At 43.3% G+C, this 17,329-nt stretch overlaps 2 protein-coding genes across 3 annotated transcripts in view; one reads left to right on the top strand and one right to left on the bottom strand.

The window, feature by feature from the left end:
- The window catches only part of LOC125892608 (cathepsin S-like), an 853,108-nt gene that overhangs the window by 143,177 nt on the left and 692,602 nt on the right, over positions 1 to 17,329 (top strand). The window lies entirely within an intron of this gene.
- bbs9 (Bardet-Biedl syndrome 9) overlaps positions 1 to 17,329 on the bottom strand; it is a 244,923-nt gene that overhangs the window by 92,701 nt on the left and 134,893 nt on the right. For both annotated transcript variants that reach the window (XM_049582619.1, XM_049582620.1), the window contains exon 19: positions 8,166 to 8,348. In XM_049582619.1, coding sequence (XP_049438576.1) covers positions 8,166 to 8,348 — 183 coding nt within the window. The remainder of the gene's footprint in view (positions 1 to 8,165; positions 8,349 to 17,329) is intronic.

Raw genomic sequence — 17,329 nt, 5'->3', positions numbered from 1 at the left:
CAATTATTGACCTTCAATCTTGATGCTTTAACGATGTTCTTGACATTTAGAAAAGAGCAACGAAATAATAAGACACGCTCAATTCAATCACACACACACACACACACACACACACACACACACACACACAGCTATAATAAAAGGCAGTTGAGGAGCAGAGAAGCTTGTCTTCTGTCACTCTCTCTTTCCTTCTGTCGTTTGTACTTCAAACCACCGCTGGGTCAGAAAGTAGAATAGAATAATATATTATATAATAATAGAATAATAGAATAATATATTTAACAGCATTACGTATTTAAATACAAAATATGAGTAACTGTATTCTGTTATAGTTTAAATTGGTGGTATTCTGAATTCAGTCACTGTCTTTAAAAATAGATTACTTGAAGGGATTACTTCATTAATTTTTGTTTTGTTTTAACACTGTGTCCTGAATGAATATAATGTGAGCGAGCGTCAGTTTGACTGAACTGTTTTCTGCTGGAACGTTCCAGCTTGCCGTCCTGTTTTTATTTACTCCTGTTGCTCTCTTTGAAAGCTCATGGCTGATCTTCTTTAACTGCAAAATCCTACATAAGGTGTCAGCTGGCTGGAGGGAGCAGCAGTTTGTGACTGGCAGGGTCAATAATTGATCTATTGATCTGTTCAGAGCAGGTCAAGTTATTGGAGGAGAGGAGCAGCTGCTGCGAGTGAACGCAAACTGTTAGACCCAGCAGAATAAATGGTTAAGCTTGACTTTCAATGCGCCTGACGTCCTGAGGCTCCGTCCATGCAATGTGTGCGCTCTGCGCTCTGACAGTGTGATGCTTTAAATAACTGAACGGCATATAAATTCCAACAGCGCTCCTGATGTACTGTCCAGCTCCAAAAATATAAAAAATCTATTTGCAGCCGCAGATCTTTTGTGGCGGGCTGCAACACATAAATTGGTATGAAAGTGCATATTTAAGAGATTCAGTGTGGACAGAGACTGATGCAAGCTTGTAAGGAGAGAGTGAAATGCATCTGAGGCGTTTCTCATTAACCAATTTTTAGAAAGTGTGTGCAGTGCAGCTGACATATGATAATGGTAGCCAGGACACTGATGTGTATTTTCAGCATGTAAATATCAGATCCAGACAGCTTAGCAAGATGATTTTAAAATATTCCAACAACTCGGTCTCAATCCAAAGTTGTCAAAATCGGGCGCTTGGTCAGTGACTTCTGGCGTCAGACACTGATGAAAAAGAAGCCACCATTTCAGTTGGCGGCGTCAGGGGGGAACGAGACGGGACAAAAACAAATGTAAAGACAGCAAAAGTCCAAATAGGGTGGACGGGTCAAACAACCACCGACTTTCCACCAGGAGGCTGGTCTTCACTTCCCTTGATTGTAACGCCAAACTCTGCTCTTTCTTCCTAAAGGTAATCACGTGTGTTTGTTGTTGAAGGAAGAAAAAAAACCTGCATTTTGAAAAAGCGGTAATTCGCGCTGTTGTACCAACATAACCCTTTTATTCTGAAAGAGACTGTATGCAAACTGTACATTTCCTGTGAAAACAGAAGTGTATTTTGAAAACAGACAATGCATGTAACAGGCTGAAGTTGACACGGCGTCCCAGAACGTCAACAACCAACACACCCAGGGTACCTTGGACGCCATATGTGGACGTGGAAAGTCCATGACCAAACGTGGACATGTGACGAGGTCGCAGTGAGGACAGGTTGGTTCCAAAAGTAATCCAAAGTTTTTAGAATACTTTATTTAGTTTAAGTAATCTATTGAAATACATTACAAATTACATTCTGCAGCATGTACTCAGTAACCTGTGGTGGAATTCCAACACTGTGCAAAGCCCTGAACCCATAACCAGCCTGAATGAATGACTTAGGATGGGTGAGTCCGAGTCTGTGTGTGTGTGTGTGTGTGAGGGTGTGTTGACAGGTAGCCTCCCACTCTCCCCTCTTCGCCTCCCCCTCCCCCATCCTCCCCCTGCCTGCCGCCATGCTGATAGGCCCCTAATGAGCCATAATGAAAGGTAATCAACCCTGTAATGATGATGACAGAGAGACACAGACGGAGACAGAGAAAGAGACACAGAGAGAAAGACAGAGACCCAGAGAGACACAGAGACAGACGGAGAAAGAGAAAGAGAAAGAAGGAGGGCTGTAGAAGGTCGAGGAGATGAGATGATGATAAAGAGTAGGGTAGACAGAAAAAAAAACGAGTGGAGAGACGACGGAGGAGCGGAGATAAGAAAAGAGATGGCAGTGGTGGTGGTGGGGGTACTGGAAGGAGAGAAAATGAGAAGGAGGAGGAGGATGAGGATGAGGAGGAGGAGAGATGGGAGGAGGATGACCTATTCTTCCCACAATACCTCACCAGGTTATCAAATAGTTGGAACAACATAACTGCAGGTTTCTGTGGAAACTTGGCGTGCTCATGCACGCGGACACGCTGACACATACGTTCCACATGCTGCGGAGGAAAATTAAATGTCTTCAGACCTGAACTGCAGACATTCATCCTCCCGAACGAGAAGAAAGGAAGCAAAGAAAGGTGGAGCAGAGCGGGTTTGGGCCGAGGCCAGAGTGATAAATTAAGACAAAGTTCCCACTAATGCTGAGATTGGAGAGAAGTTTGTTTCCTGTTCGCAGAAACAAGAGAGGGATTGTTTTCTTCACCCATCTTTGAAGACTAAAGCAGGTTGTGTTCGTCAACATGTTCCACTTTTTAGAGAGTGAAGACTTTGGGTTGATGCACATTTAATTTAATACTGAGCAAAGTTTGTCTTAGGAGTAAAAGGCTTGTTTTGTCAAGTTTTATCATGCGTTCAAAGAGCGAAGTTCCAAGTTCATTTCATTCATCAGGTGCTGAGAGTAAGTAATGAAGATAATGGCAAACCATTACTGAGACACAGAGCACACTTGGTATGACACACTGAACTTAAAGCTCTACTGTTCTGGTGATCTCTAATGGGAAGTTTCTCTGGATCAGTTCTCAGTTAAACTCTTAACACATAATTGTACTTCAGGCTGTTACTGTCTGTAACTGATCGACCTGAGTACCTTCACTGTGTCACTGTTGTCATAAAGACATACACACTTAAAATGTTTCTTTCTCTTGTTAAGTCTGGTGAGCCTCTGGTCCTTTAACGGTCTACAAACCGCATCAGGAATATTGGGCTGGACATGAGGGAAATCCCAGGTGTGATTGCAACATTACTGGATGGCCGTGGATAAAATGTTCCCGGGCCCAGCACACAACCTTGGAGGACTCCCAAAGAGACGGGTAAAGGTTCAGACAGCAATCCCTCAGTCCTGACATCCTCATCCTGACTGGGAAAGTCATTTGAGAAGCCAGAGTTATGATTCTGTGAGAACAATGTTGTACAGTCAGTCTCCAGGGAGACAAAATCCTCCACACAATCACTTCCCTTTGACCAAATCAGCGGATTCCTTTTTCTGAAAAACAATCTGAAAAGCTGGATTTGGCACCGCTCAGCATTCAACGGTTACACTTTCTTTCACTGTCCAACTTCTGGGTATAATCAACTTTAAACACCACCAATTACTGTAAATGCTTACTTACAGACAATCACAAGTCTTAATACGCTCTAAAGAGACCAGTGATGTGAACGAACGGCAGCAGCATGGGAGGAGATGTAAAGTGCACTGTGGTGAGTTTAATTCAAAATATGAACAGATTTAATAACCCCATTGTTCCACATCACTAATACTTTAAACATCTAGTTCAGCTTGTGCAATAATTATTAATTTTCTGTTTGTGTTGTTAAATGTGACCAAAATGAAGCCAGCAGTGACTTTATGAAATTAAGTGTCACTGGTCTGAAACAGCTGATTCAGGATGTCTTTGGGGTGACAGTTCTTTCATTACATTATTAATACGCAGTGTAGTGTTTTATTCTCCGTATGGTTTAGTGCCAAAATGCCCCAGAAGAGAGGGGATGAAGGCACATTGAGACAAAGATTAATGGGAAGGAGGACAGAAGGAATAAGGGTGGAATACATCTGTTGAATCAACCCTCCTCCCATACAGAGACATTAATACTGGATATCCCTGCAAAACCCCTGATTATGTTTGATGCCAATGTTTTTTTTTTTTGTTAAATCTTGCTTTCTGCAAATTCCAAACAAGACCTCATCCCTGCTCGTCATATTTTGCCATTTTGGCAGAAGCCCCGTTGTTATTATAATGACATTGTTGGCAGACGTTTGCTTTTGGAGATGCACAAAGGGTCAGCGGTCAGGTTTGGGCAGCAAAACTACTTGGTTATGGTTAGGAAAGGATTGTGGATATTATTAGAAAATACCCAGCTTTGGCAGCACAAACATGGCTGGAAAGGCAGTGGTGGGTCGCCAAAGAACAACTGTCTTTGAGTGACACAAACGCTACACCAACGTTGTCGTTTGTTTGCCTCAAACACGAGTCTCCAGGGTCAGAGTCATGTGCCTGTTGCCCAAGCAGCGTATTTTGACGCCCTGGAGGTGAGACCAGGCTGTTTCACAATATTTGTGCATGGTAACTATGGTATAGTGAAGGCTATGAAAAGACTGTGGTCATGCCGTATAACCACAGCAGAGCAACTGCAGCTGCTACACTGACCACGGAAGTTGCATTTGCCTGTGCAGACACTGCACTGCTCAACATTAATTGTACATGGCTGGTCTATTTTTCTTTCTCTGAGCTCGGCTCTACGTTTCACATTAAAATAAATCAATCGATGCATCTTGTTGTTAAAATAATCCAGTTAATTAATTCTGTACTAGTTAATATAGTCTCTGCTTCCAAACCCTGCACAACCAACTGCACTATCACTTGGTAAAACTCTGTACACACACAGTGAAGCTGGCAGCAACCACACACTGCAGAGTCTGTATAGAAGGTAAATACCTGGCTTCGCTCCGCCTACGTGATGTGTCCCGTCGGTGCCCTGTGTATTTTGGCCATGAGGCTCGGCTTCTAAAACACTCAGCAGGCATTCAGACTGATATCAACCCTGTGTTGTTGCATCATAAGACACAACAGACGCCACAAACACAACAGAATGTTTTGTAAGACTCAGACAGCATTTTACAACTCTGGAACGTTACTATGATGGTGACTATTTTATTTTCTGTCACAACAATTGCAGGTCAACCACAGAAATACAGTGTAATCACCATGATATGTGAGCTTGCGTGCATCTGACTGTCCAATGCAGAGTCTCGCCAGATGTGGCACTGACCCTGCTGTTTTTGGTCGAAGCCCTCTGTGTGGGCACCCCGCTGCCCTGCCAGACTGACTCCATCTAAATGAATGATGAGGGCTTCATGATTTTCATGCAGAGCCACAGTCAGTCTGAACGCAGCCTTACAGGGACACAACTGTCCAATGAGGACATTATTTGGAACACTGGGCTGAGTCTGGAGGAAGTTCTTGTAAAGTTGGGTCATATGGAGCCAAACTGAGTCAAAAATCCATCTGATGTGTTTCATATAAAAACAACACCTGGTGAAACACAATACTGACCCTGTGTGGCTCCGAAAAAATCCTTCAGTTCTGCCGACTACAGACGTTTCACTCTCTCTTCAATGGTTCTTTACATCACCGTAAAGCTCAGAGCACCGTCTGACTGTAAAGAACACTTTCTAAAAATGCTCTTTACAGCACTGTAGTGAGTTCTGCAGTGGCACAGGCCCAAAGAAACATTTTCAGGTACTGTGCAGACATTTTTGGTTTCGGTACAGGAAGTCGGTGCGAGGCGGGCTGTACGGCTGCATGATGGATTCTGGTAAAGTAAACAGAGGGCGGGAGAACATGGGGGTCACGCAAGAATAGCAGGCAGACAGACAGCGTCAGCAACCCTGTTCAAGAGCTGAGTGACAGATGGAAAAAGAGACAAAGAGGGACAGACAGAGGGACAAGGAGGGAGGTTCACAAAAAGAGGAGGAAGAGGAGGAGGGAAAGCAGGAGAACAAGGGGGAGAAGAAGAGATACAGGGAGGTGAAAGTATACTGCAAAAGTGAGAGATTTAAATATGGTTAATGAGGGTGAGACAGAGAGGAGGATGGACAGCTCAGAGAGAAGGGAGACGACGAGACAAATGTAAAACAAGATAAGGCAGGAGAGGAGGAGAAGACAGGAAAGAAGTGCAGGAGCAGAGGTGAGGAAGAGAGGGGAGGAGTAAGAGGAGGGTGGAGCAGAAACAGATAAGAAGGCTGATGAAGAGGAGCAGTTGGAGAGAAAATTAAATAGAGAAGTGAAGAGCAGTAAGAGAAGCAGAGAAAGGGGAGGGTGGTGGGGTGGAGGAGGAGAAAGCAGGAGGAGGCAAGAAAGAGGAAGAGAGGTGCAAGGGGTGAGAGGTGAGAGGAAGAAGAGGACGACCAGGAGGGAGGAGGTAGGGAGAAGGAATGCAAGACGAAGAGCAGGAGGAGGAAGAGGTGTTCTGGTTGGCTGCAACTAAATGAGACGTTTAGTTCGATGCCACACAGATGCATTTCCTCTACCACTCCTCCTCCTCCTCTTCCCTCAGTCCACCTCTTTTAGCACAGACAGCAAGAATGTCTTCTCCTCTCTCTGCGCTCTGACCTCCTCCTTCTACACATTTCTGTGTTTCTCCTCCAGATAAGGAGTCGGGGGTGTATCCAGCTGCTGTCAGAGGAACTCCTCTCGTCTAAATCATGTTTCTGGATGAAAGAAAACCTCACCTTGTTTTCTGATGGACCGCTGCACATTTCTGAAATTTCTAAAGTTCTTTGTTGCTCAGCTGGATAATCACATAATCTGGGCTAATGTGACAGATGACATGTCGGTCTGAGGTCATGTGGTGTCCTGTTACGTGTCTCAGTGTTTCTGCGTTTCATGCAGAAGAGTTAAGAGTGTGTGAAAAATGGGACGCAGAGACAGGGGAGTGAAAACATGGAATTATGACTGCATGTACATTTGTTCTTCCTGATTTTAACCTGTGAGCCTGATTAAACGTGAACATGGGACACATGTCAGAGAACACTCTGAGGCCAACGTTAGCATGATTTATGGTCAAAACTCTCAGAGCTCCACGTTATAATAAACCAGAGACCCTTTAATGAACCAAGTAAAAGAATAAAAAGTGCTGACAGGTTGATAAACGTGTGTCAGCCTCTCTCAGTGTGTAGTCATGGCTGTGTGTCGGGTAGTGTTTCTGAAAATAGCTCATCAGAGCACCTGTTTGTTTTAATGTTGTGGACGTGACCCTGATTACTGATAATTCACCTAATGCCATTAATCCCATTTAAAATAACACAGACACACACACTGATGTACACTGTCCCCCGAGGCTCATCAACTGACCCTCTGAACCTATTCCTGTCTATGATCTGTGTGTGTGTGTGTGTGTGTGTGTGTGTGTGTGTGTGTGTGTACTGTAAGAAATATATTTTATGTGCTGTTGTTTATGAAGACGCAGATGTTTGTGTGTAAGTGTGTGTGTGGGGCTGGAAATAGACTTAGTGGTAATGAGAGATTCAGGGGATTGATCAGAGCTATGGAAAAACTCACTCAGACACACACACACACACACACACACACACACTCTCAGAGTCTCTATGGGGTGAGAAATCTTTCGTGGTCTGATTGCAGCAAGTGGAGGAACTCTGTCAACACGTCGGTGCTGAGTCCCTGCAGCAAATACACACACACAACACAAACACATGCACAAAGTTACAAATACACACACACACACACAAAGCTCACAGTGTGACTCAGAGGCTGATTAAAGAGCAACATGTCATCTGTTCACACTGAGGCCTATTGTGACCTTCACCCTCTTGTGTGTGTGTATTACTGTCTGTTCAAACACACACAGACAGGCGCGTGCACGAACACACGCACACACACACACACACACACACACACACACACAGTTTTAATGCCTAACTCATAAACAGGTACCACAGAACACACTCTGAGCTGACAGGTGAGTGCTGAGTGGCAGAAAGTGAGTGTGTGTGTGTGTGTGTGTGTGTGTGTATTCCTCAGGGACCAGAAGTACTTAATGTATTTTAAAAGTTTTCAGAGTGTGTGTGTTTAAGCGGTGGCTGTGTTTACTGAGCCGGCTGCAGATGGATGGACAGACAGTGACGTCTTAATGGCCCCCTGTGTGTGTGTGTGTGTGTGTGTGTGTGTGTGTGTGTGTGTGTGCGCACCAGCTGTGGTGTGTCCTGCAGCAGCGGCAACAGCGTGGCCTCCAGGATGGCCGTCTGGTCGGGGGTCAGGCCCTGCCACAGCGACAGCAGCAGCACCAACAGGTGTGTGGCGCTCCGCAGACGGACAAACGCCTCCTCCAGCAGCGCCCGGTTCTCCTCCGCAGCCTCCGCCAGCGCTATCACCTGGAAGAGGGAGGAGTCAGTGAGTGTCTGTTCTAATAATCACACAAATCACCACCACAGTCAGGTGATAACAACATGACCTGGACGGTATAAGTTGAAAAAACACAGAACTCTCAGACGCAGTGTAAAACACAAATAAAAATTAAATGCTGTGATTTGTGAACCTTTTAGGGACCTACATTTAACATAAATAAAGTACAAAGATATACACACTCATCCTGAATTAGATGCTGCAACATGTTCCATATGAAGTTGAGACAGGCGACAGAAGACTGGGAAAGTTGTGAGACACACAAAAAACACCTGGAACATTCCACAGGTAAACAGGTGACAAACTGAAGTATCATTATTAGGTATGAAAGGAGCCTCGTAAGGCTTTGTCATTCACAATCACTTTGTAAAAACCTGTGTCAGCAAACAGAACAACAGTTTAAGAACAACACTTCTAAACGCACAACTGCAAAGAGTTTATGGATATCACATCTACATCCCAAAATATCATTAAAAGATTCAGAGAATCTCAACACTGGATGCCTGTGACCTTTGACCCCTCAGGAAAGTAAAGTGCAAAGTGAAAGCTATACAGGGAATGAGTCCTCAGACCCAGAAAACGAGTTTGCACTTTATCACTCCCTGTTCCCTCGTGTCAAACTCAGTGGGTCTTTTGAATGGGTTTTTGGTTAGATGCCTGAAATAAGGTCTGTGGTTAACACAAGCATTATGTGACACTGTAAATGTAACAATATCACCCATAATCTTGTTAGTGCCGTGTTATGTTACTTCGGTCCTGCTAAAATGTATATTCATGTCACCTCAACATTGTCTGTGCACACTGTGTTCATTTTTATACCATGCTGCCTGACTCTGGTCTGAATCTGTGACTTTTCTTCTTAGAAAATAACCAGTTTAATTTAGTAATAAGTATATTTTCGAAAAGAAGTAATATTTCGACAAAAAGGATTTACAAATCACTTCATTCTGTTTTTATTAACAATTTACAAAGTGTCCAAACTTTTTTTTGAGTCAGGGTCGTACTTTAAAGAGAAACTGATAGCGAAAATGTAAAATCAAACTTGATTCAAACTTAAATATTGATCTAAACTGGGGAATCTGTAACTACATAATGTCACAACACAGTTGGAGGGCCCTGTTGTTCCTGAAAAAAACTGATGCCATCTTTCGACTCTGAGTATCAAAACTGAAAGCTCATTACGATCAACTTTTGATTTAGAATCAAAATTGTGACGCCCCGAGTGGATACCCTGGAGCACTGACATGAATCCTGTTCAAAACCACTCAGACTAAAGACAGTCTCCACTCGACAATATCACATGAACATTCTCGACAATTTTGCTCGGTGTTCACAGAACTGTAGATACTCTGACGTTCTCCTAAAAGTTGATCCTGATCTTGGTAACAAAAGTGAACAAACAATCTCCACTCCAGGAGCAGAATAAGTGCTGAAACTTGTTCATGAGAGGAGAATTACATCCTATCAGGGAAGTAAAGACGCCAACTCATGGTGTTTTTAACACCTGGGAAGTCCCTGTTCTGCAGAGGAAAGACGACAGCCGTTCTCTGCTCCTGTACATCTTTTTCTGAGAGTTTCAATAAGTTGAAACAGGTGTTCTCAGCAGGAAGAATCAAGGATTAGAAGAACTTGAAGATGCAGCTCAATGTATGACGTCGACCATCTTCATCCCTTAAAAATAAAGTGTGAGAATTCTGAGGAACTTTCCCTCGAGGACATTTTGATTAAAGACTCAAAGGAACGCTGCACATGTTCCCTCATTTCATAAGAACAAAGCGTTAATCACTAAACGTATTACAAACAAAATATGTTCCTTTGATACAAATCATCTTCTGGTTCTCAGAGTCTGAGTCTTTACAACACACCCATTTATCCCAGAGGACTCAGTGTCGACTGCACAACCTGTGTAAACACTTTGATGAGCATCAAGTCTACAGCTCCTCCATTACTGTCACAGTGCACTCTGTCAGGTGTCTGACTTACTCTCAGTTACATTCGTCTGAATTCCCCCTGAAAAACTTCATCGAAAGATGATGTTCTTAAAACACGTCCAGTCACCACAGACAGAACTTCAACACTAAACCTCACGACTCCTTACACAGTTTGTGTCTTTCTTCAGTTGCTTTGCATCTCTCTGAAGTCTTTTTGCATCTCTTCCTGGTCAGTACGTGTTCATGTGAGTGACATTTTGCAGGTGAAGCCCAGGGCGGCCCCTGTCACTTTGGGCCCCTGGGTCTGTGCCTGGTTGGCCCCTTCAGTAATCCATATATGGTTCAAGGATGTTTCTAGGATTCAAAGACATTCAGGGATTAACATGGATCTCTGTTGGGGGGTCTGGAGGATCGTCCTCTGGCACTTTTTTATTCTAAACAAGCTATTTGATGATTTCCAGTGCACCCTGACACCTTATTTACATTCAAAGTACAACAAAGAATCCCAGTGTGAATAATTTTATCTTTATTGTGAAGAACAAGATGGTCGTAGGGCCACATGGCATCTGGTCCCACACCAGATTTGGCACCAGCGCAAGAAAATAGTTACAGTTTTGTTAGTTTAGAACCATAAAACTATAAAAGAAATAACTAAAAGTTTTTTCATTGTTGGTTTTTTTGGTGCTATGATAATTTAATGAATCTGAAAACTTCTTTCAGACCACACTTTGAGAGTCACTTATCTAAACACCTTAATGTGGAGGTAAATCCAAAGACAGCACACCTGAGACAACTCAGATGGATCTTCACAACGTACAGTGTGGATTATTATTAACAGCCTGTTTGTGTTTTTTTTGGTTTGTGTGAGTACAGTTTTAAATATGTATAAATTATATTTACATATTCAGGCAAAACTACAAAATAAGACACGAGTTGTGATACATGGGAATTATTGTTTACAGCTGCATTTGTCTTGATTCATCGCAGTTACAACTGATTCCACCTGATACTCAGAGTGACGTCATGTGTCAAACGTATGGGAACATCCATACAAAGCTGCAGCATAATTCATCTCTCAGCTGCTGAGCTGTGTGCTCAGTGTGCTCTGAAAAATCCTAGCTCTGATAATAAATCAGTAAATATACTTCTAGAGGGGAAACTAAACGTCTGCAACAAACTCAGTACACGGCTCAGTGTCAGGGAGGTACGTGAATTACGCTGCATGAGAGGAATGAGAAGTTTCTGTAGACATTTTTCATAACAACCTTTCAAGACAACAGGCTCTGAATATTTTTAATGAAGACTTTCTTCAAATTATCTTTTACACATTTTAACAATAAAATGTCCTTCTATCCATAATCCCTTTAGTTTTAGGGTTGTTTCCAGTAGTTTTAGGATTAAACAGGTTGGCTCAAACTGCACAGCGTCTCTCCTCAGGAGCTGCTGAATCTTATTCTCAGGCTGTTCAGTTAAATTCGAGATTTGCTTCTTTTAAACAGAGAAAACAAACTGAACCAAAAGGACCCAACACCGGAGAGTTCAAATAAACGGCTCACTCCACACCGTGAGCTCTGAGGACTTCCCTTACATTGGTCAGCTTCCACTTACAAACTGCAGCATTTTCACGCTCTGACCTGTGTTTTTCCAAAAACTGCAGAGTTGAGAAAGACGGAGGAGAGCAAACAGAAACTGAATACACGCTTTGAAATGAAAAGGAGGGAAAAAGCAGCACAAGTGGAGCTTAAGTTCTTCTGGGTTTTACTGAAGTTCACAGCTCACAGGGGTTTAACACAGAGCCAGTGAGGTGGGACCAGGTGAACTCTGACCTCCAGCCAGGGGTCAGTCCCTCCATCCCTCCATCATTACAACAACAGAGGAGTGGAGATGAGAGGAGCGGTGCGAACGAGTGATGACAGAGGGAGACGGATGGTGACGAGGAGAACAAGAAAGGACACGCCGGACGAAGAGGAGGAGGGAAACAGGAGATGAAGGAGGAGGAGGAGGAGAGATGAGCAGACAGAGAGAAAAAGAAGAGGTGAAAGCAGATCTGGGACTAATGGACTAGTGTGTGTTCAGATAAATGAGTGATGTGCAGGCCTGAGCGCCAACGTACGCCAGCAGTTTGTTTGACAAATGGATTCAGTGCTCGCCATCTGATACTGCGAAAACAGAGATGGAGGACTCTTAAGTGGTGTGTGTGTGTGTGTGTGTGTGTGTGTGTGTGTGTCGGGGTTAAGCAGCAATTGCCAAAGTAAGCCTTTTTGATTTGTGTAACACTAAACTACAAACATACAGGTATATGAGAACGAGCGCCTCCTCTTAGAGCCTCACACAAACAGTCGCAGCTGACACCCCAGTTCACTTCCTTTTGTTTCCGTGGTAACCTCAATAAGTCCCCTGCTCTCAGACATGGCTGAGGTCATCTGTGGGTACCCTGTCACACATCAATCACTGAACCCATAATCCTTACAAATAAAGACTCTGCTTCTGTAAATGTGGGACACTCGTAGAGTTAAAGGGACAGTTCACCCCAGAATCAAAACTCCATATCTTTCCTCTGACCTGTAGTGCTGTTTATCAGCCTGGATAGTTTTGGTGTGAGCTTCCTTCTCTCCAGTATTGTGGACCTTCTGCACAGTGATACAGTGGCAGGTGTAGTTTGGAGAAAGAAAATAGTTCCTACATGAAACTGTTGACAGTAAGCTCTGTGGATTATCTTGAGTAACCGGGTCATGATTTCTGGAAAGACACATTCTGCTGAGTTTTTCAAATGTACTTTTTTGGCGCTTTGAGCACCACAGGCCGAGTGCCTTCTTGTTCCATTATATTGTAGAGAGGGCAGACATCTCTGCGGCTGATATCTCCAACACTCTGCACCTCACACCAAACCTATCTGGACTGATGAAGAGCACCACAGGTACGAGGAAAAATGTGCAGTTTTGATTTTGCGGTGAACTTTGTCTTTAACACTTTCCCTTGCCCCTGAATCTAACCTTGACCACCACAGCACATATCTAACTCCACCATACCCCTAATTTAACGTTAATTCTCCTCATATGGTGGTTGTGCTAACTTTCAGCCTGCCTCTGTTTCTTTGAATCAGTCTGTGTTTCCTCTCTAAATCTGGACGCTTTTTCACGCACGTAAAAGCAACGCAGGAAGAATTCTTGTTATTTCTTTTAGGAACAGTTTGTAGAGTTTTGAGTTGCGGGGTGGATAATTGATCTGTTGATCTGGTCAGAGCTGATCAGATCAGATCAATGGATGAGAGGAGCAACTGTTCATGAGTGAAACAAACTTCAGACCCACTGCAACGAATGGTTAAGATTCACTGTCACTGCATGTTCTGTTTGGCTGCTCCATCTGTGCCCTCCATCTGTGGAGCAAATAATAACCCAGCAGTATATATATTCCCATGGCACAACTAATCAACAATCCAAGTCCAAAAATATACATCTAAATGTGGCGGCAGATGTTTTAATCGTGGCGGGACGCCACAAATGAATGAACACGTGGGAAACCCTGGACTGGTCCTCACAAAGGCAGAAATATGAAACAGCTACAGAAAATCCAGAACTACATGAATTCTTGATATCATCATACACAATTTCTACCATGCAACACACACACACACACACACACACACACACACACACCCATATGAGCTTCATTGCCATCAAGACACACACACACACACACGACCCCAACCACCCTCCCCTCGGGGTCTCTGAAAGTGTGTGTGTGTATTGATAAAAGGCTCCAGGTCCAGTGAAGGGCTCCATTGTTGGCAGCAGCTCAGCTCCACACACACTCTGATTGATGCCAGCTGAGAGAACACAAAGACACATTTAGCCTGGACACACACACACACACACACACACACACACACACACACACACAGACTGGTGGTAGAAGTACATGCACATTTGGTGAACCTGAGTTTGCTCATGGGTTGCTACCTCGTGTGCTAACATTGGTTCACCAGCAGCTGAACTGACGGTGACCTTAAACAACCTGCAGCAGAAGCTGAAGAGGTCGCGACCTCCTGACGTGTCTACAATAAAGTCAGGACTTTATTCAACACACATAAAGGAACATTTTACTGTGTTTTGCACACGTAAACCTGGTTAACATCCCACGGACACAGAGTCACGTCACAGAGCCTCAGCGAACACAACTTTGTCACACTGTTGTTTTAGACTTGTACGGTCCTTTAACAGTTTTATATTCCATCCATCCATTCATCCATCCATCCATCCATCCATCCATCCATCCCAAACACAGAGACCAACAGACATTATTCCTGGAGTTACAAACCACACACAGACCACCAGTCATGTTTGTATACTCACACACAGATGCACTGAGATGTGCGTGTGCACACACACACACACACACACACACACACACACACACACACACACACACGCACCAAACCCACAAGAACTGTACTGAGAAACACAAACAAAAATCACAGTCACCCTTATCTATGGAAATGCATGATTGAGCGCACACATGTGCTAACGATGTGGTTGTGGTTTAAATGAAGTAATTTTAGCTGACAGACTGCCTGAGGTTTGGTAACTACAACAGAACCAATCAGAACGCAGAACGGTCTGAAGAAAGTTTGTTGCTGTGTGTTCACATTTGTTTCTCACATGGCTCAAATCACTGCAAAAACATTTCATCAAAGAGCATCAGAGCTGCAATAAATGAAACCGTTAATAACAAGACTGTGGCGATAGCACCAGTGCCACCCAGGATCTCAGTGTGTTCGACTCCTGACGTGCTGATCGGACCAGTTTCTGACTTCCAGGCTGAACTGAGTCAATATTTTCCAGACTGAGAACTCTGACACAGACTAATTCCTAAAAATAATAACTATTTACCACAAAGTTAAAACAGAAATGTGTTTTGAAGAAACATAATGCCACCTGGATTACATTTGTCGTTAATATAATAAAGAAAACCTGTGTTAAGACATCTGCAAATGTTTACTGCCAATATTTTCATACTTTTCCCTGCTGAATCTGCTCCTGGCTGCTAAAGCATGGTTAGCATTTTAAAGGTTATCTTTTGGAAGCTCAAAGCACCTGGTTAACCTGGTTAAGTCGATGTAATCGGGCACTTGGTCCGTGACTTTCAGCGTCAGACACCAACGACAAAAGCCATTCTTTCATGTTGGCATGATGTGCAGTCAGTCATCGTTATGTTTGACGGTAGCCAGGGGCGTCAGGGTGAAACGCAGTGGAACAACACAAGTTAAGGCAGCAGAAGTCCAAGTATGGCGGGTAGGAGGGCCGGTGGGTCACACAACCATCGACTTTCACCCAGGAGGCATGAGATTGTAAAGCCCAACCCGTTTTTTCCTCTAAACCCAATCACATGCGTGTGTTGTAGAAGGGAAAAAAAAGTTAATTTGCAGTGTTGTACTGACATAGTGCTTTTATTCTGAAAGAGACTGTATCAAACTGTACATTTCCTGTGAAAACAGAAGTGTATTTTGAAAACAGACAATGCATGTAACAGGCTGAAGTTGACACGGCGTCCCAGAACGTCAACAACCAACACACCCAGGGTACCTTGGACGCCATATGTGGACGTGGAAAGTCCATGATCACTGTTAGCATCAGACGGCTAACGTTAGCCAAAGCTTATTAACAGGTTTAACAACAGAGTCAAACTCTTTTGGTGCTGCTGCTGCTGCTTGTGCTACGGACTGTGGGGTGAGCTGCTCAGGAGATGGTCCTTCAGTGCTGCGTCTAAGAGATGTAACGTTAGCGGCAGCAACAGAGAGGTGCCTGATTTTACTGCTGACGGCCAATTTACAAAACTATTCTTGTGTTAGATGGTTTTTTTGAGAGCACTCGAATATGGAAGTTCCTTAAAATGCCCATCCCTATGTACTGATTCTCCTGTAGGTCTTATAATTCAGTTGTACACCATCATTTATATCTATATCCATATTGTCCACACAAACTGTCTCACCGTACTGACTGACAAAAACCCACACTGTTTGATCCTGCTCTCTTCTTCTGTAACGGTACTTTTCTTTTATCTTTTTGTCCTGTGTGTTTGTCCGTACCATGTAATATCCTGTACTGTGTGTGTTTGTGTTCACACCTTGGGCTATGGAAACGGCATTTTGTTTCCAGATCTGTTTGTGGAAATGACAAAAAACAATCTTGAAGCTGAAGTTGATTTAGTGGTCTATACTTCACCACACACAAGATGCAGGACTCATATCTGAAGTCAAAGTCCTGTGTTTTGTACTGATGAAGAAACGCAGCCTCCTCATTATCTCAGTGTGAACTCTGTGTTGGCACAGCACGACGCAGAGGGCTCAGTTAAAAAAAGTCTTCCTCCAAGATTACTTGTAACATAAAAATCATTGTTCTGCTGTTAACCTCCTGACTGTCTAGACAGAGGATAAAATGATTGCTGCTGGAATAACTTTCCACAGTTGTAAAATCCTTTGTGATCGCTTTGGGGTTGCATTTTTGATGTATGAAAGGCGTTATATAAATAAAGTTTGATTGACTGATGATTGATAACATACTGCTGCAGTATGTATATGTTAAGGTCTGATAAGCTTCAAACGTTTGCATGTTTTACTCAAACCGGCCAGTGAGGAGAATTTAGGAGGATATATTGGCAGAAATATAAATTCAGTTTAATTTATTGTTGTCATTCTGTTATTCTGCATCCAGTCAATGAAATGTTGTTACTCATGAATCCAGGTGCAGTAAAGAACATGTAGCAAACAAGACATTTAACATAGTTTAAATGAATTTTAAATGTAATAATTGAATACAATCAGCCTTTTATCTTTTGTGTAAAGTCACCTGAAAATAAGATCTGTTTCTATCCACATAGGGAGCAGGTCCCTGCTTACAGAGATTGCCATGCTGCACCGCCATGTTTCTACAGTAGCCCAGAGCAGACAAACCAAACACTGGCTCTAGATGGAGACAGGTTTTTACTGGTTTTAACTCCCTTGACTGTTTGTTTCTGAGAGG

This window comes from Epinephelus fuscoguttatus, linkage group LG8 (assembly GCF_011397635.1).
Source record: "Epinephelus fuscoguttatus linkage group LG8, E.fuscoguttatus.final_Chr_v1".
NCBI lineage: Eukaryota > Metazoa > Chordata > Actinopteri > Perciformes > Serranidae > Epinephelus > Epinephelus fuscoguttatus.
Note: the sequence above shows the minus strand (reverse complement) of the source record. Positions and strands in the feature narration are given on the sequence as shown.